This window comes from Brachionichthys hirsutus, chromosome 5, assembly GCF_040956055.1.
Source record: "Brachionichthys hirsutus isolate HB-005 chromosome 5, CSIRO-AGI_Bhir_v1, whole genome shotgun sequence".
NCBI lineage: Eukaryota > Metazoa > Chordata > Actinopteri > Lophiiformes > Brachionichthyidae > Brachionichthys > Brachionichthys hirsutus.
The window spans coordinates 10,025,678-10,050,085 of NC_090901.1; the positions used below are offsets into that span (position 1 = coordinate 10,025,678).

Sequence of the window (24,408 nt, forward strand, 5' to 3'; positions counted from 1 at the left end):
AGTGGCAAATGTAAAGTTATTCTACAAAGGCATAACTTGCTCCACTAAACACACGAGACCTACAAGCTGTATTTAGTTGCAATGCATTTAAAACTAGAAAAGCACTCGCAGAGCGCAGACCTCCGCCAAGCAGCTTATTTCCCTCATAACTGGATTGTATTTACACCGTCCACATGGTGATCTGGATCATTATCGAAAGGTTCTAAATTGTTCTTGCTATACACCAACCATGAAAGTCAATCGGAGTGTATTTTTAACTGAGTTTTGAGTGCTAAAATGTCATTCCCCAGCCTGACAGATTGTGGTCTCTATCTTTTATGAAGTAGCTTTGAGTGTTTCAACGTGGTCTTTGCTTTCATATCATTTGAACCAAGCGCTTGTGTGACTGACCTCGGTTTGAGGTGAAGCAGGTACGACGACAGCGAGGAGCAGATCAGTGGGAACGCCAGCAGCGTGTGCCAGAGGACGGGCAGCTGGGATGTTGCAGAGGGCCAGCTGCACAGATGATCTGATTAAAGACATGCTCTCGATCACGTAAGCGCCAACAATTCACACATGGGCAGATTTTCATCAGTCTCTCCAGAGAATGTTGTGGAAACGTTGTTTTCAGACGCCATATTGTAAATCAGGGGTTTAGACTGCACGGGCCTGACACACTGGCGAGTCAGATACCACATTCAGTCCTCTGCCAAGATGCATTTCTGCTCTGTCTCTCGCTGAAAGGAATGTTTCATTACACTTAAACTGCTGGATCCCAAAAATGTCAAGAACTATATTGGGATTCAAATATTATTTTGTTTGTCTAGGCAGGGTTTGAGATTTCTTATGCTTGCTTGTGTTTTTAGCAACACATAAAAAAAAAACATGAAAACATTAACCTCGTTGTCCTTGGCAACCACCGTGACGCAAATCTAGATTTCAGATCATTGGATCATTTGAGACTCTGTGCATGGAGAATATAAAAGTCTTTCCTCATAAATAATTGAATCAGATGATCATGGATGAGTTTCATAGAATCATTTTTATCAGCATCAGTGATGAAGATGTTTTTTTGTGTGTGAGTTGTTGTGTGGATACTTGTGATTGGAGAGTAATTTGTTTTTGACAGACTTCATATAAAGATGCAATAAAACACTTCAAAGACAGATAGCCTGTAAAATGTGTTTTTCAGTGTGAACACAGAACAGGACCAACGTTGGCTATTTAATTCTACTGAACGGGCGGCGGCTCATCATCGAAGGATCATCTTTGATGACTCGCTGTCCAGCTCGTTAGCTTAGCTTTGCATAAAAACCCCTTAAATCACATTTTCATAATTTGGCCCATCTAAAAATCAAACAAACGACACGTGAGACACACAACAGAAATATCAATCTCCCCGTATAATTCGCTGTACGAATATATATCACAAAACATTTAGAAGATTCTGCGCGTTACTTCTCTAAGCGCACGCCCCGTCCATACGACGGGCGAGACAACAGGGCATTTACAGCTTTCCCACAAAGGGCCGCTGCAGCATTTTAATGTAGAGGGCCTCACTTCATTCTCCGTTATCCATCCACATTCTGCCCTCTCAGAATAACTGAATACGCCAAATGCATTTACATTCATCATATGCAGACAGAATGACCGAAAAAGGGCATGGAGGGGCTGCTCTAAGACGGAGAGATAAGGTGGCACCACATGGCATAAGAGTCAAAGGCCTGCGGTGGCGACTCATGCAGGGAGCGAACGTATGACATCAAGGACACCAAAAATACAATGTCTCAGGTGTCGGCTGAAGGCGCTGTGAACTACAGAGTGGCGTGCCGTCCGTTGTGCGTTCTGTCTCTGCAGGACAATATAAACGGATGGATGACTCGCAATAACAGATACTGCGTGAAATCCCTCAGCGCCAGTGTGATTAGTTGCACAGCTTGGTGGCTTGTCGGTGTCAGGAAAAAAATAAATCTGGCACAAACAGTAAAGACTGTAGTTATATGTAGTTTGAGTCGTGTGGAGCAAGAATGTCCTGAATCTCAAGCGCTGGCCTATTTCCTCCTTTCTCAAGGGCTCACCAGAGAGGAGGGGGTCGCATATTCATTAGAAGAGCCCCTACGACTAATGCTGTTGGCCCCTAACGGCGACCTGGGCGTACTGTGTTTGTCTCTCTCTGTGGTGACTGTTGTTAAAAGGCTGAGTATTTTTCTTACTGAGAAATCACACAAATAAAACAGCGATAATTGATGCTACCAAAACATGTGTAGACGTAACGAATAACGGCTACCATTCCATCTATTGGATGGCGCCTATCCCAGGTTGCTATGGGCGAGAGGCGGGGTACACCCCGAATGCTTCGCCAGCGCATCACAGGGCCACACATAGACAGACAACCATAGACAGGAAACCGAAGAACCCAGAGAGAACCCACGCAGACACGGGGAGGACATACAAACTCTGCACAGATAGGAGTCGAGCCCATACAGGATTACGGTCAGGCGACAGTGCTAACCACTACGCCACTGTGCCACATAGACTTCCATTGTTGTCAGAAATTGAATCTCTGGGACTGAAGATTATTTTTTTCCCCCGGCTACAGTAAATACTCAAAGCCGCACCAAAGGAATCTGCAGCTGAAAACAAATTTACTGCTCACACCTGTTTGCTAATAAAAACTGCGTCCAGCTGTTTTAGGAAATTTGAGAAAATATTGTTTTCATGGGTTTGTCTTTTCAGTCGGCAAAAAATATCCACAATAACACCGACCTTGTCCGTCAGCCTGTGACACCCGATTTATAAAACAGATTGAAATGTTGCACACAAAAAAAGAAAAAATAATAATAATCGGTAAATTAAATTAACTTTCAGAAAAAACAAGGAGATAATGACTTTGTAATAATATTTTTTTTAGCATTATTCATCAAATCATATATGTGTTGTTAAAGAACAAATGGTGTATTCATTCAGCTTCCACCAAAGATTAGGAGTGCTGCGTCAATTACTCAGAAGCACCAGAACCAGAACATGCTGCAGAGAGAGAGAGAGAGAGACATAGAGAGAGAGCGATCCTGAGTAGCATGAGTCAGATGCTGATTTGACATCATCAGTCTGGGGCAGCAGCAAAGTGACGACACCAGGTACGACCTGGTTGATGCACTAGTGGCAGTAAGACACTCGCGTCAGAACTCATTCTTGTGTTGGATGTTGAAATCCGTTGCTCCCTGATTTGCAATCTTTGTTGTCCGGGGAATGCGAGACTTCCTGTGAACAATTAGCTGCAATGTTTTTGCTACTTTCTATGAAATTCAGATTTCTTTCTGTCTCCCTCACTCTGCCACATTGTGAATCACAGATGTCGTCTCAGATGCAATGCAGCGATGATTATTCCAGAGGGCCTGTTAGGAATGTGTGTGAGTCCCAGACAGTCAGTTAGGTAGGTGGTTGCCCCCCCCCCCCACCCCCCACCGCCCCGTCGCTTTGTGGTGCCGTGCATCCTTGTGTCGGTGTCCCCGCCGTGACTCCGTGAGGCAGAACCCTCTGAGTCACTGCAAGCTGAGTCCACATCCGGCTGAGAGTCAAAGCCTGAGGCTTTTCAGTCTGTGTGTGTGTGTGTGTGTGTGTGTACGTGCACACATCTAATATGAGTCTCTCTAGTTGTATGAATGAATGGGGGGGATCCTGTTGAAACAAAAGACGAGTCACTTTAACATTCACTTTAACAAACTATTTGTCAGGCGCTATTAAAGGTTGTTTGGTTTGAGTACCTGATGCGTCCTGTTGCCTCCTGGAGCTGCTAGTCTGCAAAAGCAAGGAAAGACAGGATCATTTAAAATAAACCCTCTCTTTTATTCTTTTTTTTTTTGTCTTTCAATGTAAAGCCATTAATTGAACAGCTTCCACACACACACACACACATACACACCTACACACACGCACACACACACACCACCCAACAGTCCAGTCCAGTCCAAGATACAGAAACAGATCAATGTGTTATTATATGAAACACGGAGGAGCACAGGGACGACCACGGCGGGGAGACGACCATGACGGCCTCATGCCGGTCACAACATCTTGGTTCAGTCAGAAACACAGCTACACAATGCGGTGTGTAAGGCTTGTTTATTTATTTTTAATTGAGTTCTCGTCCTGGTGATACTGTGCTTTAGAATGGTTAGAATAATTGTCGTGAACCAGATGTTTCATCACAGCTCGGAACAACGGGGAATTTTCTCACTAAGATTCAGTTAAGAAAAATAAGCTAAATGCAAGCAGAAAACGCTTCAGGCCACCAGGTGGTTTTTACGAGACGGTGATTTCGTCTCTCTTCTTCTCCCCGAGCTGCTTCACAACCAGATGCTAATTGGAAGTATGTTATTTGCCTAGCCTGCCGTTTAACACCGTCCTTGATTTACAAATTGATGCTCATTTACAAGGGTGCGGGGGCGCATGCTTTTACCTTTTCGCGTGGACTTGGACTGACTGGCAGCCACGGCGGTGAGGTCTGCAGGCAGACCCACATAGACGCCGCCATAATTCCTGAGAGGAGAGGAGGACGGTGTGTGATGGTCCAAAGAAAAGAGCTGACTCATTTTTTGACTTATGTCGTGCTTTTTGGACCCCTAACTAACTATATATATATATATATATATATATATATATATACTGTATATGCAAGATCCATACATCTCGAGCACTTCCTATAAATTCTTAACTTGCTGAAACGGTGGAATATGCATCAAAATGAAACCACACTATTTTGGAAAAGGTGGGAATAACAAGAAGGTGGAGGGCTATCAAGGTTTTGATGATGATTGATGATCCAGAATCCAATAGAAGCAGAAAACCAAACTTGGACATTACCTCCTTTTCTCATCTTCTACCGAAGGATCTTCTGTCCTGATTGAGAGAAACAGAGTTCAGATCAGTTCTTAAGTTACACAGACAATAAAAAACAAAGTCCTGCTCGGTAACCGCAGGAGGGCCGCAGGGATGATTCCCTCCGGAGGTTCCGATTGTCGTGTTACGTGTCAGGAAATGGGACAAAGCGCCTCGACGGGCAGCTCCCATTGTGCTCCTTTCTTTTGTCAGTGGTGGATTGTTCCTGATGCTTAACAACAGGCTGCGCTCCCCGATTCACCGTGCGATTCTTCTCCAGCGCTGAGAGGAAGTCTCATTGCATTCGTTTTGTTGTTTAGCATACACTGACGAGCTCTGCTCGTGTGTATGTGCAGCCCCTTTTTTTTGCACAAAAGCCTTATCAAAGCTGCTATTATTCCACTGCGCTGTTTGGTGGGAAAGATAAGAAGGCAGAATGGGCAGCGATTGTGGGTCTGCCTCCGAGCCAGCATGCAGGCACATGTTGGGCAATATACTGAACTCGTAACTGCTCCCGATGTTCCATTTGTGGTCGAGGACCTGGGTGAACGGCTGAATGCAGAACCCTAGCAGCCATTGGATTGGTTGAATGTCTGACCACTTTGAGAGTTGGTGTAGAAATTATGCAAGTCTGTTTGTCAATTAACATAAAAGGACTTTTGCACGTGCACTTAGTGAGGAGGGGCATGGAAAGTGAGGTGAAGACAAGCTTTTAGATGTTGTCAAAAAAATAGGGTCAGGGTTAGGATTTGATGACGAACCTCTGTGTGTGTGTGTGGGTTGTTTGTGTGTGTGTGTGTGTGTGTGTGTGTGTGCATGCATGATATTTCGCTGTGTAGTGCAGTCCTAGGAAGCTATGACTAGCATTGATGAGTCAGTGGCGTGCTGCCGTCAGCTCTCATGGGTCTGGTGCTGCTGGCTTAAATTGCTATCAAGAAGACATACACAAACAAACACACACACACACACACGCACACACACTCACACACACACACACACACACACAGTAATTCCAGGAAGTGCTTTGATAAATGCCGGTAAAGGACAACCTGTCCTCTGTGCGAAACGTCACAGGAAACATGGTAAATCTGAATCAATGTGTTTTTCGAAAGCCAGGAGAAGCTATTTCTGAGAGAGAAAGCGATGCGAGGACTCAGTGGGGTGCAGCTCGGCTTCACGTTGTTGTTTTCTGTTGCGCTCTTTTGTCTGTGTTTTTCCAATATGCTCTCGACCATCACGCTGCGGTCGGATCGGAGCGTTCAGGCTCCAAAGTCAGGTTTGTCAAGAAAGAGGGAAGAGTTTCAAGATAAAGTCTGCTGACAAATATCTGACATTGGCATATACTGTGACTTCAGTTATTAATGCAGGAAACAGCCCCGCTTTTATAAGTTCAGGCACCAAAACAGCTAGGGGAAAGATTAAATAACTTTATTAATCAAGTTACGTCACAGTAGCAGAATAGAGAAGCTGTCAGAGAACGCAGACCTCCGCCAAGCAGCTCATTCCCCTCCTAACTGGATTTACACCACATGGGAATCTGGATCATCACCAAAAGGTTCTAAATTGTTCTTGGTACCTTTATTACACCAACCATTAAAAGTCAAAGTGAATCAGAGTTGTCTGCATTTTTAACAGATTTTTGAATCCAACGATTGAGTTTTCAATGTTAAAATTAAATATTTTTTACTGACTCCATTCTGGATCCGATCCAGATGAAATTCGGTGCTGAGATAGAGGCCCCCGCCTTACATGACAGTGTCAAATTCCATAAATATCGGTGAATTATCAACTGAGATATTGATATTATGTTCGAGTCGTGTGAGTAACTTTAGGGCCACGCAGCTTGAACGCTGGCATCAAAGGGTTTTGATTGGTGGTTAGAAAATGAAGGATGTACTTACACATCTTTGGAGATTTCCGCTGGCCCTGAAAAAAAATCAGAAAAAGACAAGATTGATTTGATCTTTATATCACTCTCATCATTCCGCTCTCACGGGATGTGGAGACACTCTATAAACAGTCCAACACACCTCTTATTATCTTACAGATGCATCTTGCTGCATCTTTGCGCTCCAGTCTTCCCTGTCAATTACTTGAATGGCTAACCCTCGAGGCGATACAGGAATCATTCTGCAATTGCTCAGCAAGCCCAAAAAAACCTCCCTCACAAGATGAGGATGTAATAAGGCTGAATTTAAATCCACCAAAGACTAACTTTTGTCTTTTGTGCTTTTTTTGAGATTGGGCCGCACAGTTCCATTTGAGTTGGAATGAGATCATTTGGTAGAAGGATAATCTGACTTCCTGCTTGGACCTAAAATATCACGCAGCGCGAATAGCAAGGAGGAAAAGTCTCACTTTATTTTCCCATTCCACATTATACTTCAGCACCGCAGAAATGGGCCTTGAAAATATGAAGACACAGAGGCCTATTCAGTATCCTGACAAAAGCTCTTTCAGATCCAAGGGTGCACATCTGGATGCATGAAACGATGGATGAGCAATGTGACCTAGAGGTGGTCACATGAGTTTGGGAACACACCCCAATTTCACATTATACCAGCATTTTAGATAAACAACTCTGACGAGGACAAAAGCACAGCCACGAGTCCACGTCCGTCAAGATGACAGGACGTTGCTCGCGTTTGACTTCGGCCTCTGAAGAAGGAGAAGAAAGCTGCACGGAAACATAGTCGGTCTCCTTCCTGGACAGACAACAAGTCATGCAACAAACTGAGACTGCAAAGAAGGGCTGCGTGCAGACGACAGCACTCGGTCCGGGTCCCTGGCACACACACACACACCTTTACAGAAGCGCATACGATGCCGCTTTAATGTCCTCCAGTGGTGAGGTAATCCTGCAGACACTTCAATCTAATTAGGACTTCAGTTTGAGTGAAAAACACATATTGATCAGGCAGAATGAGCTGTTAGAGTTGTGGGGGGGGGGTCTCCCTCTTGTATGAATGTAGACGTTGTAATTACACTATCTGTGTCGATGTCCTTACCACAACAGTACACCCCGGAGGACACTGCGCTGCCTGGCGCATTGTATATGTGTTTACTTCTATAGCCAAACAAACAACTATACGATGAGGACAAATGTATTTATGAGGAGTGAAATAAAGACACAGTGTTGCCACTCACACACACACTGACACACACCCTCACCTACACACACACACACACACACACACACAGACCGATGCACAAGCACGTAAAAGCAGAAAATAAAGCCCTCACCCCCTCCTGAGGTGCTGGTGGCTGAGGAATTGCCACAACCCATTTTGCATCGATGAAGCCACCGTCCAAGCAGCGTGAAGACGTCTACGGAGAAGAAGGAGGAGAAGGGGGGAGACCCAAATCACATCGGCAAAGGGGGTTAAAGTGAGGGGGAGATGACAAAGAGCGAAGGTCAAAGAAACGTCTCCCGCTGGGGGTCTCCTCCAGGCGTGCGCCCCTAGTCGGATTCGCTCCTCTCTGCAGCCCGATGGAGAGATGAGAACGAAGTGAAAGCATGGAGAGAGAGAGAGTGAGAGAGAGAGGCTTTTACACACACATATATACACTCGGAGAGCGAGGGGAGAGAGATGCTGTGCCCTCACATGATTTGCTCTTTTCTTCCACCCTGACATGGTTGCCCGGGAAACCAGAGGAAAGGAGGCGGAGGGTGGGGTGAGATCCAGCCAATGGGGATCTTCTTTTTGCCGATAAAGGTGGGGGAAAAAATGCATTTAAGGGGCATCGATTCATCGCTGGCCGCGTGACTCCGCGTGGAAACGTCTGATCGTGTTCGTGTGCCGTAACATCGAGGGCATCGTGTAGAGATTGGATCACAGACAAGCAGCGGTGAGGAAGACGCTGAAGACCTTCTGATGAAATCACGCGGGTCATGCTGAGGTCACGGGAGTTCACAGGGCACAACGTGCTGCATTGACAATCGGCAAAACTAATGCTTGTTCTCCCCCCCCCCCCCCCCCCCCCTGCGGTGTCATCATGACGCGATGGTGGTAGTTTCAGCTTTTAGTGACACATTCCGCCACACAGATCAAATAAAGATGATTTCGTGTTCATCGTGTCACTAATCCTGTTGTCTCCATAGAAATCCATTTCTTCATCTGGCTGCATATTATTTATTCAAAAGAAAAAAAAAAGTTGAATGAAAGACATTCTTCTGAAACTTATTCTTGCATTATTGATCTTTATCAGGCCCACAATCCAAGTAATTAAGCAATAATGAACACATATCAATCAATTAGATGCTTGACGATGCAATAGTCTGACTGTTGACTTGACTTTGGACTCTTAGCGCCATCAGGTGGACGTAAGATTGAACAACCAGATTAGATTCATGTTTTGAACTTCAGTCTAACCTTTGTGCTTTTCATGTTGGCTTCACGTCTTTACATTAGTTATAACCTGAGGTTAAAATGAATAACATCACTCAGTTATTGGCTCTGCTTCAAGTACAGGATAAATAAATCCTGGACGTGTCAGGGCAAAACATGAACACCAAACAGGGGGGGAACTGCAGCTTTCAAAGAGGAAAAGGAAGTGAGACTTGAAGGGAGGAGCTGGCAGCCACTGAGCCGTTTCATTTTCTAAACCGACAGATAGCCCAGAAAAGACAGGAGGCGTTCGCCGGCAGCCCCTCACAGGTAGACCATGTTTCTGTCTTTGAATATCAGAGATATTGCTGCAAGCTCATTCTGTTGAGCAGTTGTGACTCATTTCTGTACAGTAGTCTTATTGTGACGACAGTTTTACTTGAATCCTCCCGAGGTTATGATCCGTTACCGTTGGACTTGTTAACACAAAGACGTAGACATGGATGTATTATGTCCCTCCCAGGCTCCCACTCCCCCAGCACAACAGAGGGTGTCATCCTTAAACTCATACCTGTCAGGGCACGCTCCATTAACTGTGGATCTCAAGGTGGAATTCACCTGGTGTTGTGAATGAATGGCTATCTGGAGAGAAGGTAGACTATGAGCTTCAGACTTTACTGGCACTGTGAGGAGAAATTGTTGAGGATCTCCCGGCACCAGAAAGAGATTCACATCCGTGACTGTGATTAAAATATCGGAGCAGCTATCGGATTATGATGACATTTGGTTAACGCATGCAAGATCCCCGCCGGATCGATTTCTAATAACTTCAGTAATCCCCTGATATTTTTTCATCATCATCGGGTAAATTAGGCGGATCATTTCCTTAATTCATTTTTCTTCAGCATTATTTGAAAAAAAATCGTTTTAACGTCCGTTAAAGGGGAAACACCCAAAGAAGATTTCCCATGATGCCATGCCACGTCAGATCATCAGACGCTGGCCATCATAGTCTTAATTGAAATTACTCCAGCAATGATTAAATGTTATTGATAAAATGAATTGTAAAATATTCAAATGATTTTACTTTATGCATTTGAGGATTCTGAACTTGGTGCATTTATTATGGTTTTTTTCATAGTGACATGTGTAAGGTTACCTGTGTGGCATAACTTCCAAACTTTGGGCGGGCTGGTGGAAAACAGGGCAAGGTCAGCAGGTCTAATCGCATGTAATTGATGAGCTGTGACTCAGCAATATGTCACCCTGTCAGAATTAATTATAAATGGATGAATTATGTCTTCGCTCAGCCAAAAGCCCGGTTCGGCGTTACGGGCCTCCTGGATTGGACTTAGAGAGACACTCCCGTGGAAAACATAAAATGTCACTTCAGTTCACCTGAGCGCCGTCACTGTGATTCATCCATGTCTGCTCAGTTCAGTACAGACCTATTTATATTGGAGAGGAAGAGGAAGAAGAGAACATGCTTGGTTGCATTGAAATGCCTTTCATTTTGTACCCTCTGTAACCGTAACTTCTTTTCTCTGTCTCCAGCCTCTCATGGACGTCATAGACCCCATCCTCTTCATCGCCTCAGAGATCTACACTCTGGTGGAGAAGGTGAAAGCCAATAAGAATCGCTGTCTGCGTGTTTCCCAACGCGTCAGAGCCCTGGATGACCTCGTGAGGTCCATCAAACAGAGGGCTCTGGGGCAAACGTCTGCAGACGTCGAGAGAGCGCTCAAGGAGCTGTGCATCACCCTGAAGTCAGCGCAAGTGTTCATTGCTAAATTCACCCTGGCCAACTGGTTGGAGCGAGTCTTGAAATCCAGCAACCACGGAGACAAGTTCAGCAGCATCAATGAACGTCTCAACGATGCCTTCCAGGTCCTGTCTGGGTCTATGCAGGTGCAGCAAGGGAACATGCTCTACCAGGTGTTCGAACTGCATTCCAGAGAGAGGGAGGACGAGGTGGACAGGAAGGATGATGACACAGAGCTGAAAAACTGTGAGGGATGCCAATTCTCAGTTTATAGTGTATATTAGGATACATCAATAGAAACCTGCTTGGTCAAACATGCATTCTCTCAAATGGTCAGCAGCGGTCACTGGCTTCATAGAAGAGTGGTGAAATGTACAGGAAGAAAATGGCTCGACTTCTCCCTTCATTTATGTATCTGGACACATTTTTATCACGAGGTTATGGGTCAAGTTAGCTATCCATTTAAGTCTTCTGCATTAAGGTAGAATGTTCTTTATGTAAATTATGTCCTCAGAGAAAAGTAGACAATGAAGTATAAATTAATAAAGATAGCGGATAGAATTCCCATCTTCTTGCTTACCAGTATGTGAATCTAATTTTTAGCATTTTATTGCCTAAATCTAACCACACGTCAGAGTTTGGACTTTCCTCCAGTGAGGAACTAAATGTAGTGTCTCATTTGTCCACGCAGCATTTTCATTTCCCTTTTGAATGCATTTTCGGTTGCAAATCATTGCAGACAGGTTTGCCTCCCGAGCTTTCCCATCAAATGCAAACATTGTCACATCCCAAAAAAAATGTTTTCACTTCAAAATAGTCATCTACAAACCACTGCCTGGTGTTATGGGGTTTTTGCTTTTTTTTATTTACACCTTTTCAATATGATTAAAAAGGGAAATGCATTAATAAAATCAACGCTGGACAACCGAGAGACAGATTTTTGTTGGGTTTCAGGCGCTGAAAAAAAAACACATAAACTCCGATTCACTTTTACTTTTCATGGTTGGTGTATAAAGATACAAAGAACAATGTAGAACCTTTTGAAGATGATCCAGATCCCCATGTGGACGGTGTAAATCTAATTGAGAGGGTAATGAGCTGCTTGGTGGAGGCCAGTGCTCTCTGAGTGCTTTTCTAATTAAGTTAAGTTTAGTTCCAGTCAGATTTTGCATGACTAACTAAACCTGATTACAGTGAAATGCGTGCGATTGACAGAGAGGTTGGCTGAGATTCGGGGTCTTGTGTCATCAGTGTTTGCTTTCTCCACAGTGCTCCTGGAACACCTGAAGAACCATGAGGAGAAAGCACAGGCCATGCTGACGGAATTCGAGGCTCTCAAAATCAACGTGGGAAAAATTGTAGAGAACAGTGAGTTTATCAGTGCGTGTGTTTTTCTCAGCCAATCTGGACAGAAAGATCTGTATAACACAGACTTTTCATATGGCTATAGGGGACTAGTCGCGATTTAAATGTTAAATCGCAACTACATTTATTATATATAATCTACTGTATATATTAAGCATTACATTTTTACTTTAGTCTAAAAACACTCTTCCCCCTCAGAGCTAAAGTCATTCCAACAGTTTATTCCTTCTATTGGGGAGGGGTGGTGGTGGTTGATTTAATATCCTTGAGAGGGAAGTGTAATTTTGAGAGATTATTAAGCATGGCTATATCCGTCATTTAAACGTCAATTTGATGTCATAAAACTGCCAGTTATTCTGAGCTCTTCCCCCCCTCAGAAATATCTGCTGGGGGGGGGCACGTTCTGCAACGTGCAAAGAAAAAACATTAGAGTGCTGCAACATTAAGCTAATGCTTGTTTGACTTGCAACCTCACTGTAAAAGCAGCCAATGAATAATAAGCATCTATCTCTCATAATTTATATTTTAATGCCAGTGAATTAAAATACAATGTGAGTTTGGATTTTTTTTTCTCTCTTTTACTACCCAATTTGTCACCATGTGTTTTTACAGTGAATAAACCCAGCATCTCTGATGAAGTCATCCGGATGATCAAACCGGTTGAGCTCAAGTATGAATATCCCAAAGTCGCCTTCATGACCACGTCGACCTCGGAGGTATACAGAGGCCAGTACCATGGATTCCAGGTGGCCATCAAGAGATACATCGACCCCATGAACACCACCGCGAGGTCTGACTCACATTTCACGGATTAACTCATTATACTGGATTAAAATAGATCACAATGTACGCCTCTACCGCCATTGTTACGTATAAAGCCGGTAATATTTTCTGAAGTGAACTATTTTTTTTCATAACCTTACTAGGGAGGTGCGGTCTGTGTTCGATAAAGAAGTTCACACCATGAAGCATTTTGAGTCACCCAACATCCTGCGAATGTTTGGCATCTGCATTCATGATGAGGACGGTTAGCAAACTGCGGCGTGTAATCACAAAATATCACGCATGTGGCGTCTAAAACGTTATACAGTGATGTTGGGATGTTTTTACCACCTGCAGGATCCAGCCCTCAGTTCCTCATCATCATGGAGTACTGTGAGAAGGGCAGTCTCCGCCAGGTCCTGGACTCGTCCTGCACGCTGTCCTGGACCAGGAAAGCTTGCATGTGTCTGGACGCAGCAAAAGGACTCTACCGGTCAGTCTGCAAGGATCAATCATCTGTTTGATCCATTGACACAATGAAATGGTTTGTAAGAAATGAAGAAACACAATGAAGAAAGGAGGTGTGAGTTTATTTCATATATCGCTGTGCACGATTGCTCACTACTGAGCATGTGATTTTTTAGGAATGGACAATATAGATAAAAATCCTATCGTGTTATCAGGATCAAGTGTTAACCAGACGGCAGAAATTAAATGATTTATATATTTTTTGCGATGGTACGGTGCTACGATCATAATAATCTCTTTTGTCCTTTAGGCTACACAACACAGAAAAAAAATCCAAGGTTCACGGATGCATCAGCAGCAGCAAGTTCCTTGTGGCTAAAGGTTACACAGTCAAGGTGCCCGTTGCTCAGTGCATGCCGCGGGCTTGCTGATCGGATGGTAAAGGGTGGGTGAAAATGAGAGGCTTGTGTTTTTTTCTCTTTCCAGCTGGGAGGCTTTGAGCTGGCAAAAACTGAGACGTCGCTGAAAAAGGCAGGAGAGAACAAGGGGATCAGGTCCCTGTGCTACGCCCCGCCTCAGATGCTCAACTGCATCAACCATGTCTATAACAAAGAGTGTGAGATGTACAGGTCAGACACCTTCCATGGTTTATTCAACACATGCATTTTGGAAAAACGTTCCAAAGTTATCTCTAATGGTTTATTTAATTGATTGGAGATCCCTTATCAGCAGGGCGGGGGTTAATCATTATCGTTTGAGTCAAAAGGCGAAATAATTGTTCATCACAAACATTTTGTTAGGGACACGAGGTCCAGTTTATTCTGTCCGTGTTGGTTCCCTGGAGCCTCCAAACTTCCACATCCCAACTCTCTCCATCCGTCGTTCTGCGCTGTGAAACTCTCTTTTGAACAGAGGAATAATTAATGAAGTCAATGATAATATTTCTCACTAACCCATATCTTAAATGTTGTCTTTCAGCTTTGGGATTGTCCTGTGGGAAATTGCGACCCGTAAGAAACCTTTTGAAGGTGTGTATGTGGAAAAACACAGCAGGTAACATCCAGGCCTGTGTCTGTGCTGAGCATGAAATCTCGTAACCTGGTCCCAACTAAGTGACAGAATTTTACACAGGTGATTTTTTTTTGTGGGGGTGGCATGGCTGCCACGGAGGTAAAAACAAACTAAAAGAAAAACCCACCATTTACAGCCCAAAAACGCTTCCAAAACAAGTTTAAAAATGAGAAACAGGTTAAAAAAAGGCTTAAATTAATTATTTAATTTGTCAAATTGGCAACTGTGCTAAAAGCAATGAAGTACTGTATTCTGTTTCTTATATTTAGGAACCTTACTTGGGAAAACTCTGTTTTTTTTCTATGACACAATTGTTGTATAAGCATGAAATATGCTCTTGCATATAGATATACACACACAAGACATGCACATCAGTGGAGAGACATTAGACTTGGACTGCCCCGCTTGGTTAGTTAGGAAGGATGTAGTACTTTGCTCACGTGGGCAAACAAACCCAGCCATCTCTGGAGCCAGCCTGCGTGGCTAAAAAAATACAACTACCGGTAAGCATTATAGTTCTGTTGTCAAAGTTCTCTCCTTTCGGTTCCAGGCTGGTCGAATCACGATATCTATCAGAAAGTCTGCAAAGAGAAATTTCAGGAGCCGCTCCCTGACGATTGTCCTAAACCACTGGCACATTTGATCAATTCCTGTCGGGCCTATGAGAGCTTCCAGAGACCATCTGCTGGAGGTAAATCCCAATCACTACTCAAGCTTTGGTTAGGTGGCATTTACTCACTCTATCTGATGCACCGACGTACAAATAAGTGAACGGTTTTGAATATGAAAATCTTTATGTAGACAGTTGCTCTTTATGTGGGCAGAAAACAGAGTCTGCCAGTAACCGAAATTCATTTAAAAGTCTGTTTATAGTGCAGGATGCTAATTAGCCGATTTGAATGTCATTCATTTATATGTTGAATCAGCCACTGTTAATAAAGACCGTCAGACTTGTAAATATCCCAGTGATTAATTGACACAAAGAAAACGCAAACAGATTAGATAAATTATAGTGTTGCTCCATCTTAAAGACTTGCAGCTCAGTTTATTCAGACCAGCTGCCACGGTGCACGCTCTCTATCTATCTGCTTTCTTCAATCACATCCAAGAGTAATAACAATCATGCAAATAACAATTATGCAAAATAGTGCAAGTAATATTAACAATTATTATGCAAAGGAAAGGGTGAAGTGGAGAAGGTCGATTTGCTATGGCGACGTAGTAGATATGAACGATTATTAATTCCTATTTTGACTTTCTTTTCTACAGTATTGATGGATAAATTGGGCAGCGTGGTGGCACAGCTAGAGGGGGAATAAAACTCTTCATCCATCTGCAGCTCCGTCAGCAGCATTGCTGCTCATCTTCAGGACGGGAAATACAACCGTGAAATCAATTCTGTTATGATTCTAACATTCGAAAAACATTTGTGTTCCTACAGTTTATTGTAACTTTGGATGAGTGACATATTGTTCAAACCACAGACCTATTTCCAGGGGTGTGAAGGGGCAGACATTTGTTTTGTCAATATTTTATTTTAATACAGTACATTTTGTTTTTCTCTGCTTGTGTTTCATGTGATTACCATAAAAGCGATGATTGATTTAACATGAGCGGCGCTTAAATACTCAAATATTCTGCATGAAGACTAATAAGACAATGTTTTGTTTGTTTGTTTACTTGTTAGAAATGATGAAATGGTGCCCACAGAGGAGGAGGAAATTACAAGAAAAACAACAACAGCATGTCAATAAAAAAAAAAACGGAATAAATAAACACAAAGTGTGGATTGTTTTTTTGATCGTAGTTCATTGTATAAAAGTCATTCCTTGCAACTGGACAGTATTTGATCTGTTTGATTCATCCTTTCAGCAAACGATCTTTGACGGTGACGTCACAGCAGGATGGGGCGTGCAGAGTGAGGACGCGCCGGGAGATTCGATCCCTTACCCGTTAGCCCGTAATGATCGAGTATTTCTAATCGATTTATTGGGAGCCATGCTGTTGCGACAGAGCGGGGGCGGCAGCTGCTAAACTTTTACTTCCTTTCAGGTACGTGTCTGCTCCTCTCTGTGCTGCTGCTACTTTAACACGACCGAGTTAGCAACAAGCTAGCACCGCTAAACAAACTAAACAACTACACGCATCTAGTGTTTCCACATCAACAACACAACAACTGGTGGCAGCAATCGCTCGTTAGAAGTCGCTTGATTATAACGAGCGCCCAATAGCAACATCGACGCAGGATCACAACACTCTCGTCTGCTAGCTAATTGTAGCCTGAAGGTCCGCGGTTCAGTCTCAGAACAGGCAGTGATCCTTGATCTCTTTCTCGTTTAGTAGAATTGAGTATTCAGCACGCAGTTACTTCAAAATCGGGTTCATGTAAGTTCAAACGGATTAAAATGAGTTGCCAATTGTTTGGTTTAGTTTAGTTTTGTTTCGGAGGCCTCGGCAGCCTCGGTCTCTCGTTAGGTGCTTAAGCCCAAGCACCTTTCTCTCGGCGAACACAACGCAAGGCATTAACCATCATTTAAAAAACCCGAAATGCAAAATACTTTAACGACAGTTTGATAAACGGATACATTAATCTGCGATAAAACGTGCTTATCCAGTTGTACTGTAAATTAGGGATGGGAAGAACAACACTGGCGCGTCAGCACCGTGTCGAGTGCGCATGCGTGGAACCCCGGATTGGTGCGTATCGCTTTAACAGAAACCCACGTGACCCATACAGGAAATGTGTCGTGCGGAAGTGCCGCGCCAAAAAGAAAACAAAATGTATCGACTTGTTGCGGGTTTGTTGTCGCTGTGCCGACTGGATTTCCGCTTTGCTCCCATTCATGAATCGTTCTCGGAAATGTGTGAATGAATCCATTTTTAGTGTTATTTTATATGATTGAACACTTTGGTTCATAAAATCCCACATAAACATTTTAACTGAGTTTTATTACATACAAATGTGCTGTAATTTACATGCCAACTCTTGAGCATTTACACAAACAAGGAATATTTGAACCCTTCACATGAACAACTTCACAATAAACGAGTATTTAATCGCTGCTGTGATTCTCCTGCAGCTTTGAATTACATTGAGGATGAAAGAAGAGTTTGTGTATTATAATCAGGATAATAGTTTGTTAAAAATAATTACAATGAAATCATTTGCTAAATTTAAATACATCTTTTCTCGGGTTTCTTTCTCAGATTAAAATTCAATCAAACCTGTGGATCCTACTTTTAACCCATTTTTACAAAGGCTAGTTTGCTCTTGTGAAACGCACTGTAACCTTGGTAACAAAGGCGTTATACACAAACAGGATCATTATGGGACTATTTATCCCTGGTAAATTTCCTGCTTTCCCCTGCAGGTATTACATCTGTTGGTGTGTTTCAAATGGTACAGAAAGAACAGGGAATTCATTTGAAATCTGTAACCTTGTCAAAATAGTTCCATAACCACTTGACTGTGATTATTTTAGTTATTAAAAAGAGTCTAAACATACAAATCGTCCCTTATTTTTTCCCAGTCTGCCTCTGTGCAGATGGAGGCCATGGAAGTGGAATCCCTGATGGACGTGCACGTGAGACGTAGTGGACAGCCAGTTGTTGCTGCTGCTGCAGCTGTGGACTCTGGCAGCAGCACTGAGGTGGACGAGGACGACGAAGATCACAATGGAGGACGGGTGCCAGCTCGCGTGCCACCCCGGCTTCCTTCAACTTGGGCTTACAGCCGGAGAGCGGTGGACAGCTCTGTAGGCTCACCTTCTGCGGCGCCCATGCAGAGGAGACTCCGGTACCCGGGACTAATTTATAACGGCTTTGCTTCATCCTTTACGTTTTCTGCTCCGGGCTTCAGTCATTAGACCTCTGTGCTTCTCCAGGCAGGGTCCCAGAGTGCACTACCCCAGCCAGACTGCGGCGCCCTCCACAGGGTTTCCATACTTCTTGCTCCGCGCACCGGCTGCCAACGTGGCTGATCCCGATTTTGGCAGCACCACCGAGTCCAGTGAGTCCGACGAGGAGGGGAACGGAGACGGCCCGCCGCCCCCCTCGGACGCCGTGCGGCCGGCTAGTCCTCGCTCCAACACCTCCAGCCAACACGCACAACCACAGGAAGTTGGTCCAAGCGGTGAGTCTGACCAGCACATGCTTTCTATTTTTATGTTGTTGGCTGGTTTTCACCGAACAATCTGTCGCTTGACGAGTGTCCATTGAGATTTGTGTTTTTTATTTTCTGTGTGTGTTCAGGCTCCAGTTCTGCTGCAGATGGTGTCAGAATAGAAGCTCAGAATCGGGTGATTCAGGTAACACTTAAATTTCTTTCGGCCATGCTCCTGATTAATGCCAGTTATCAGACTTGTGTTGGTTTTAGGCAGAGAACAGGCTTTGCTAGGTGGTAAATAAATATTGTTAGCCATGACTGTTAATTAATGCTAGAAAATGAAGACGGCTTCCTGATATTATCTTTCTAAAATAATTCAGCGAGGTGACCGGGTTGTTGGACGGTTAAAGTAGTTTAGGTTTATGTCTGGCACAGACGCCATTTTGGATCTGTAGCGCGTGAGGCTTCAGAGCTCCCGTCGTTTGATTCCACTTTGTGTCTGCCTCTAGCCAGTCCCGAAGGCGCTGATCTCTGGCCAGTCGTCGAGCGGTAAGGAGGGTGAAGGAGAAAACTGCACCATCTGCTTTGAGCCGTGGACGACTGCTGGCGAACACCGGCTGTCCGCCCTGCGCTGCGGTCACCTCTTCGGCTTCACCTGCATCCAGCACTGGCTTAAAACGAAGGGTTCGGATGGCAAATGTCCTCAGGTCGGCAAAATCTTTCAAGAGGAACCTGCCGTCAGTCTGTCTTGTTCTTTTCTCTCACAGGTGTCGAATCCTGTCACACGTGGCCCTTGGTGATGATTGTTTCTGTTCTTCTTCCTCTCAGTGCAATAAGAAAGCAAAGCGTTCAGACATCATCCTGCTGTACGCGCCGAAGCTGAGAGCGCTTGATAACTCCGAGCAAGAGAGCTTGAAAAAGTGAGTTGTGTCATCGTTGAGTTCCTCCAGTTATCTGTTGACGGCCTCTTTAAGTCCATTTGGAGATGAAATCATCAATGGATGCACACGTGATTGATGATGAATAGAACATTGCCCTCAATGTAGGAGGGGTGTATATTTAAAACGAATCTGCGTGTGTCTGTGTATGCAGGTCTCTGGAGCAGGAACAGTCTCTGAGGAGGAAGGTGGAACTGGAGTCGGCCGAGTGCAAACTAAAACTGCAGGTCGTCACCAACAAATTTGGACAAGTACAACGAGAGCTGCAGGTAGCGCTGACGTCTGTTTGTCCTCTGCTGTTAACCTCGTTTCTGATTTAGATTTGGTTAATTCGTCTTTGTGCGTGTAAATAAAAGGGAGTAGGACGAACAAGGGAAGAGGGTGAGCAAGTATTTTCCCTCTTCTCGCTACTTGCTGAAATTCTTCCGGTATTATAATTATGTTAATAATGTCGTTCTTAAAGTGCGGTTGGGATAATGAATCGCTTTCAATCGTCGGTGTTTGAACTCTGTAACTCGATCAGTGAACTGCTTCCGAAACGTGGGACTTGAAAGTCGTGTAAAATGTTTAACAATTTGAATCAATGTATTTTTCATTTCAACTTCATTAAATTGGGTCGTATATTGAGATGTTTTGGTACATTGATTATTATTAGCTACTGATCACCTGATGGTAAAGCTTTAATAATATCTCCAACACCCTGCACATTATCGCATTATGTTCAGGAGGGGAGTCTGTAGTGTGCCGGGTTAAAGTGCAACCTTCTCTCCTCCTTTTTGCTCCCGTTTGAGTAGGAGCTGCGGGATTTAATGGCCCAGGCTGGTAGAAGTTCACTTCCTCCCTCGTCAGCGCGGCCATCGCTCCTCGTCGGCCTGTCTCAGAGGGCAGACGGCTCGAGGACCTGCCAGTACAGTTTTTTTAAGGCGGTGATGGTGTCTCAGGCCGGGGGCTCCAGGGTTCTGTCCTACTGCGAGCCTCTGAGCTGCCTGCTGGCCTCTCAGCCGTCCTCTCACTCCAACTTGGTGCCTGGTGAGCCGCCTTACCTTCTTCCTTCTGATCTACTGGCAGCATTTGCAGCGCCTTATCGCAGAGTGCAGAATGCAGTGTTCCTCTAGTCTAGAGTCCCGTCTCTGATTCTATAAATTTGCTGCATTGTCAGCTGGAGATGTGGGAGACGCACGTCCGTGCTTTAAAATCCTTTGGCGTCTTTATTTTAAACGTATTCTCAAGCTTGTTAGTTTGGCTAACTTTCTTGCGTCTACCCTTCTGCACGAGGAACGACATGCATGAGCCTTACTCTTCTTTCAGGTTGCGGGGTGAAGAAGGTGAGCGTTGTCAACATGAAGGCGAGCCAGTATGTTCCCATCCACAGTAAACAGATCCGAGGTCTGTCCTTCAACAGGCAGAATGACAGCCTCCTGTTGTCTGCGGCTCTGGACAACACCATCAAGCTGACCAGGTACACACGAACACGCCCGTTAATTTAAATGGGGGCTCTGTTCCTACAGAGTCCCCATTTAAATTCCAGAAATAACATGTTTCGTGGATTCCTCTTTTGGGGACCGGATGGCCGTCCCCAGGGGGCGGGAGGAGAGACACTGTAATATGAGGCTTGTTTGTAGCTTTCGGATGCCGCGTCACAGCTATCGCCATCTGCAAGACGTGACTGGATGATGTCGTGTGGTTAATGGACTGCATCTCTGTGCGCCGCAGCCTGCTGACCAACACGGTGGTCCAGACCTATAATGCGGGTAAACCGGTGTGGAGCTGCTGCTGGTGTTTGGACAACAATAACTACGTCTATGCAGGTCTGAGCAACGGCTCTGTGCTCGTCTACGACACCAGAGACACGAGCACGCACGTCCGGGAACTGCAGCCGCTACGGTCCAGGTACACACACACACACACACACACACACACACACACACACAGAAACAGGCACGCGAGGCACGTCTTTTCACGCGTGCTCACTTTGAAAGCATTCTGGGAAAGTGTTTCAGCGTGAAAGGATGGGATGTCAAGTTTGTCTGGATTCATGTCCACGAGGCCGAAAGTGCCCAAACCTCCTGCTTTTAATCCATTAAATCTCTAACCTTTTGACCTTGTGATGTGTCCAGGTGTCCGGTTGCATCCTTGTGCTACGTCCCGCGGGCGGCGTCCAGCTCCTTTCCCTGTGGCGGGTTGATCGCCGGCTCTCTGGAAGGAGGATGCTTCTGGGAGCAGGTCGACGAGACCACGTACAGGCCGCACGTCCTGCCGCTGGAGACGTCCGGCTGTACCGACATCCAGGTGGAGACGGACAGCAGGCACTGTCTGGTCACCTACAGACCAGGTCAGGGCCTGTACCCACTCGTCTTATCGTTGATTATTTTAGCGTAGATCCTGAAACACGCAGCCACGCTTGTAAAACACAGGAGGTTGAGCTGGGCAGGACATCGACGACGTTTCCACAAAGGTCTGCGATGAAAATAATCGCGCTGAGAGAAGCTGACTCGCAGGAAATGGCAAAAAAAAACAAGTGTTAGTAATCTGATCTGCCACTCTGACGAGCATGCGGCATCCTGCTCGCACTGTAACGTCCTCCGTGAGCGTTATACACCAGTCTGCATATTCTATTAACTGGAGCGTCTCGTAAGCCACTCCCTCCTTTTTTAGGGTTGGTTTGTCGTATTTACTGATTTTTGAAGAGTGAAAGTGAACAATCAAGACAAATCCCCCCCCACCCCGCCCTCTGTCCTCCAGGGCGCTGCAACCCGTCTCTGCGCTGCGTCCTCATGGCTCTGAACAGGACGCCTCAGCAGGACTCCAGCCAGCTGCCCAGCTGCTCCTGTTCTCCGGTGCAAACGTTCAACGCCGGCTCATCCTGCAAGCTGCTCACCAAGAATGCCGTCTTCAGGAGTCCGGCTGGAGACTCGACGCTGGTGTGTGCTGGAGATGAGGCCTCCAACTCTACTATGGTCAGTCCTGTTGGTGTGTGTGTGTGGGGGGGGGGGGTCTTGATTTAATTTGTCCACTTCATACTTTTTGTATTTTTCTTTCAAAGATCATAATGTTAGATAAAGAATTACGTCATTTCAATTTGATCAGATGATTATTTTGGAGGATTGCTTATTCGTCTCACTAACAGGAGCTCAAGGCTGCCTAAAAAAATGATCGTTTTTAACCCTCCTGTTACCAATTTGACCCAATTCAATGTTTATCATTGTAAAAATAATATTTCACTCTTTGTTTTTTTCTTCATATTTCATGACTTCCTAATTTGATGGGTTCAATTGAAAAATAAATGAGGAGCAAACATATATCCGCATCATTCCTCTCTCTCAATAAATAGCAAATAAAAATACAATGGCACCTCAGTTCTTGAATATAATTTGTTCCATAATACTGTTTGAAAACCCAAAGTAAATATCCCATAGGAAATAATCTAAACTGGATTCATCCGTTCCTACGCACCAGACAAATGCCCATTTACATGCAGTTATATTAATATCAATGGTTTCCACTTTTTATTTTTTTTAAGTGGAAACCATTGATTTATCCATTCCCTACTGCGCAGCAATATTTGTGGATAATAACATACATTTTGCTCTTCTCTGTCTTCCTCTGACCCTGTTGGTCTCACTCCTCCTGCTGTATCGCTTCTCTTCCGTATGTCCTCGTCTTCAGGTGTGGGATGCGGGCAGCGGCTCGCTGCTCCAGAAGCTTCCGGCCGACCTCCCCGTGGTGGACATCAGTCCTTTCGCAGTGAACGGCGAGCACTACCTGGCCTCGCTCACCGAGAAGATGCTGAAGCTCTACAAGTGGGAGTAAATGGGAAGAACGGCGCTTCTTGCATCTGGAGAGTGACGGCGTGGAGGAGTAGAAAATCAAATGCTGCTGAACTTCTCTTCGACTGCTTGGCGTGATCTATCTGAGGGCCATCAGTTGTACTTGCATCTTATCCAATACCGAACATCAAGGTCGCTACTTCTGGCCACCTTTGAGTTGTGCAGGGAATGAATGAAGTACGTGAGAACGAGATGGACCGATAAACGCAGCAGCGATCTGTTGCATCATGCGCCCGGTGATGAGGCTGTTTACACGAGGCCAAATCGTTCACACGAAACGCACGCTGCGTACCCATCATCGCCTCAGCTGCTAGCCGCACGTGAAGCTTGACCGAGACGCTAGAAGATGACTTCCTGTCTCGTTGGCGGCCGTCAGCAGTGAGCTGGCATTTTTAGTTTCACGGGTTGGTGGAGGATTTTTTTTTTTTTTGAACTTTACTCCCCTCTTAACCCGGAACCTGAATGCCAAAAGACTCTAGTATTGTTTTGATGTCCTTGTTTTCTTTCCAAAGTGAGTTGTATATATGTATATTTTTGTTACCAATTGTTTGTGTATAACTACAGAGTTAATAAAAATTATGAATAATTTTTATTTATTTATTTATTATCTTCCAAGATTTGCATGCTTTTGCCTGCATCTTCAAAACACTTTCTAAGGTTGGCGCCTTGTCTGAAAACGTTTGAATCAGTACAACAGAGATCAAGGTTTATAAATTCAACTAGAAAAGCACTGAGCACAGACCTCCAAGCAGCTCATTCCTCTCTTAATTGGATTTACACCGTCCGCATGGTGATCTGGATCATCAAAAGGTTCTAAATTGTTCTTGTTATCTTTATATACCAACCATGAAAAGTAAAATCGGAGCTGATTTTTTAATCCTAAATGGGGTTTTCAATGTTGAAATGTATTTTTTTTTCTGACCTC

General features: G+C 44.5%; 3 protein-coding genes across 3 annotated transcripts; 2 read left to right on the plus strand and 1 right to left on the minus strand.

The window, feature by feature from the left end:
* Positions 1 to 3,772: 3,772 nt before the first annotated feature.
* LOC137893505 (overexpressed in colon carcinoma 1 protein homolog) lies at positions 3,773 to 8,143 on the minus strand. Its single transcript, XM_068738915.1, has 5 exons — positions 8,101 to 8,143; positions 6,759 to 6,783; positions 4,843 to 4,878; positions 4,439 to 4,518; positions 3,773 to 3,777 (listed from the first exon to the last, which is right to left on the minus strand). The coding sequence occupies exons 1-5, from the start codon at positions 8,141 to 8,143 to the stop codon at positions 3,773 to 3,775; spliced, it is 189 nt and encodes a 62-aa protein (XP_068595016.1).
* Positions 8,144 to 10,745: 2,602 nt separating this feature from the next.
* LOC137894217 (mixed lineage kinase domain-like protein) lies at positions 10,746 to 16,375 on the plus strand. The gene is made up of 10 exons (XM_068739696.1): positions 10,746 to 11,193; positions 12,217 to 12,315; positions 12,925 to 13,102; positions 13,239 to 13,339; positions 13,432 to 13,567; positions 13,853 to 13,937; positions 14,029 to 14,171; positions 14,521 to 14,570; positions 15,164 to 15,304; positions 15,883 to 16,375. The coding sequence occupies exons 1-10, from the start codon at positions 10,746 to 10,748 to the stop codon at positions 15,930 to 15,932; spliced, it is 1,431 nt and encodes a 476-aa protein (XP_068595797.1). The 3' UTR covers positions 15,933 to 16,375.
* Positions 16,376 to 18,158: 1,783 nt separating this feature from the next.
* rfwd3 (ring finger and WD repeat domain 3) lies at positions 18,159 to 24,021 on the plus strand. The gene is made up of 12 exons (XM_068739574.1): positions 18,159 to 18,409; positions 18,498 to 18,745; positions 18,865 to 18,911; positions 19,228 to 19,425; positions 19,547 to 19,638; positions 19,811 to 19,925; positions 20,451 to 20,685; positions 20,965 to 21,115; positions 21,370 to 21,546; positions 21,774 to 21,988; positions 22,399 to 22,613; positions 23,323 to 24,021. Exons 1-12 carry the CDS (start codon positions 18,159 to 18,161, stop codon positions 23,464 to 23,466), a joined length of 2,088 nt encoding a protein of 695 aa, XP_068595675.1. The 3' UTR covers positions 23,467 to 24,021.
* The last annotated feature ends 387 nt before the right edge of the window (positions 24,022 to 24,408 follow it).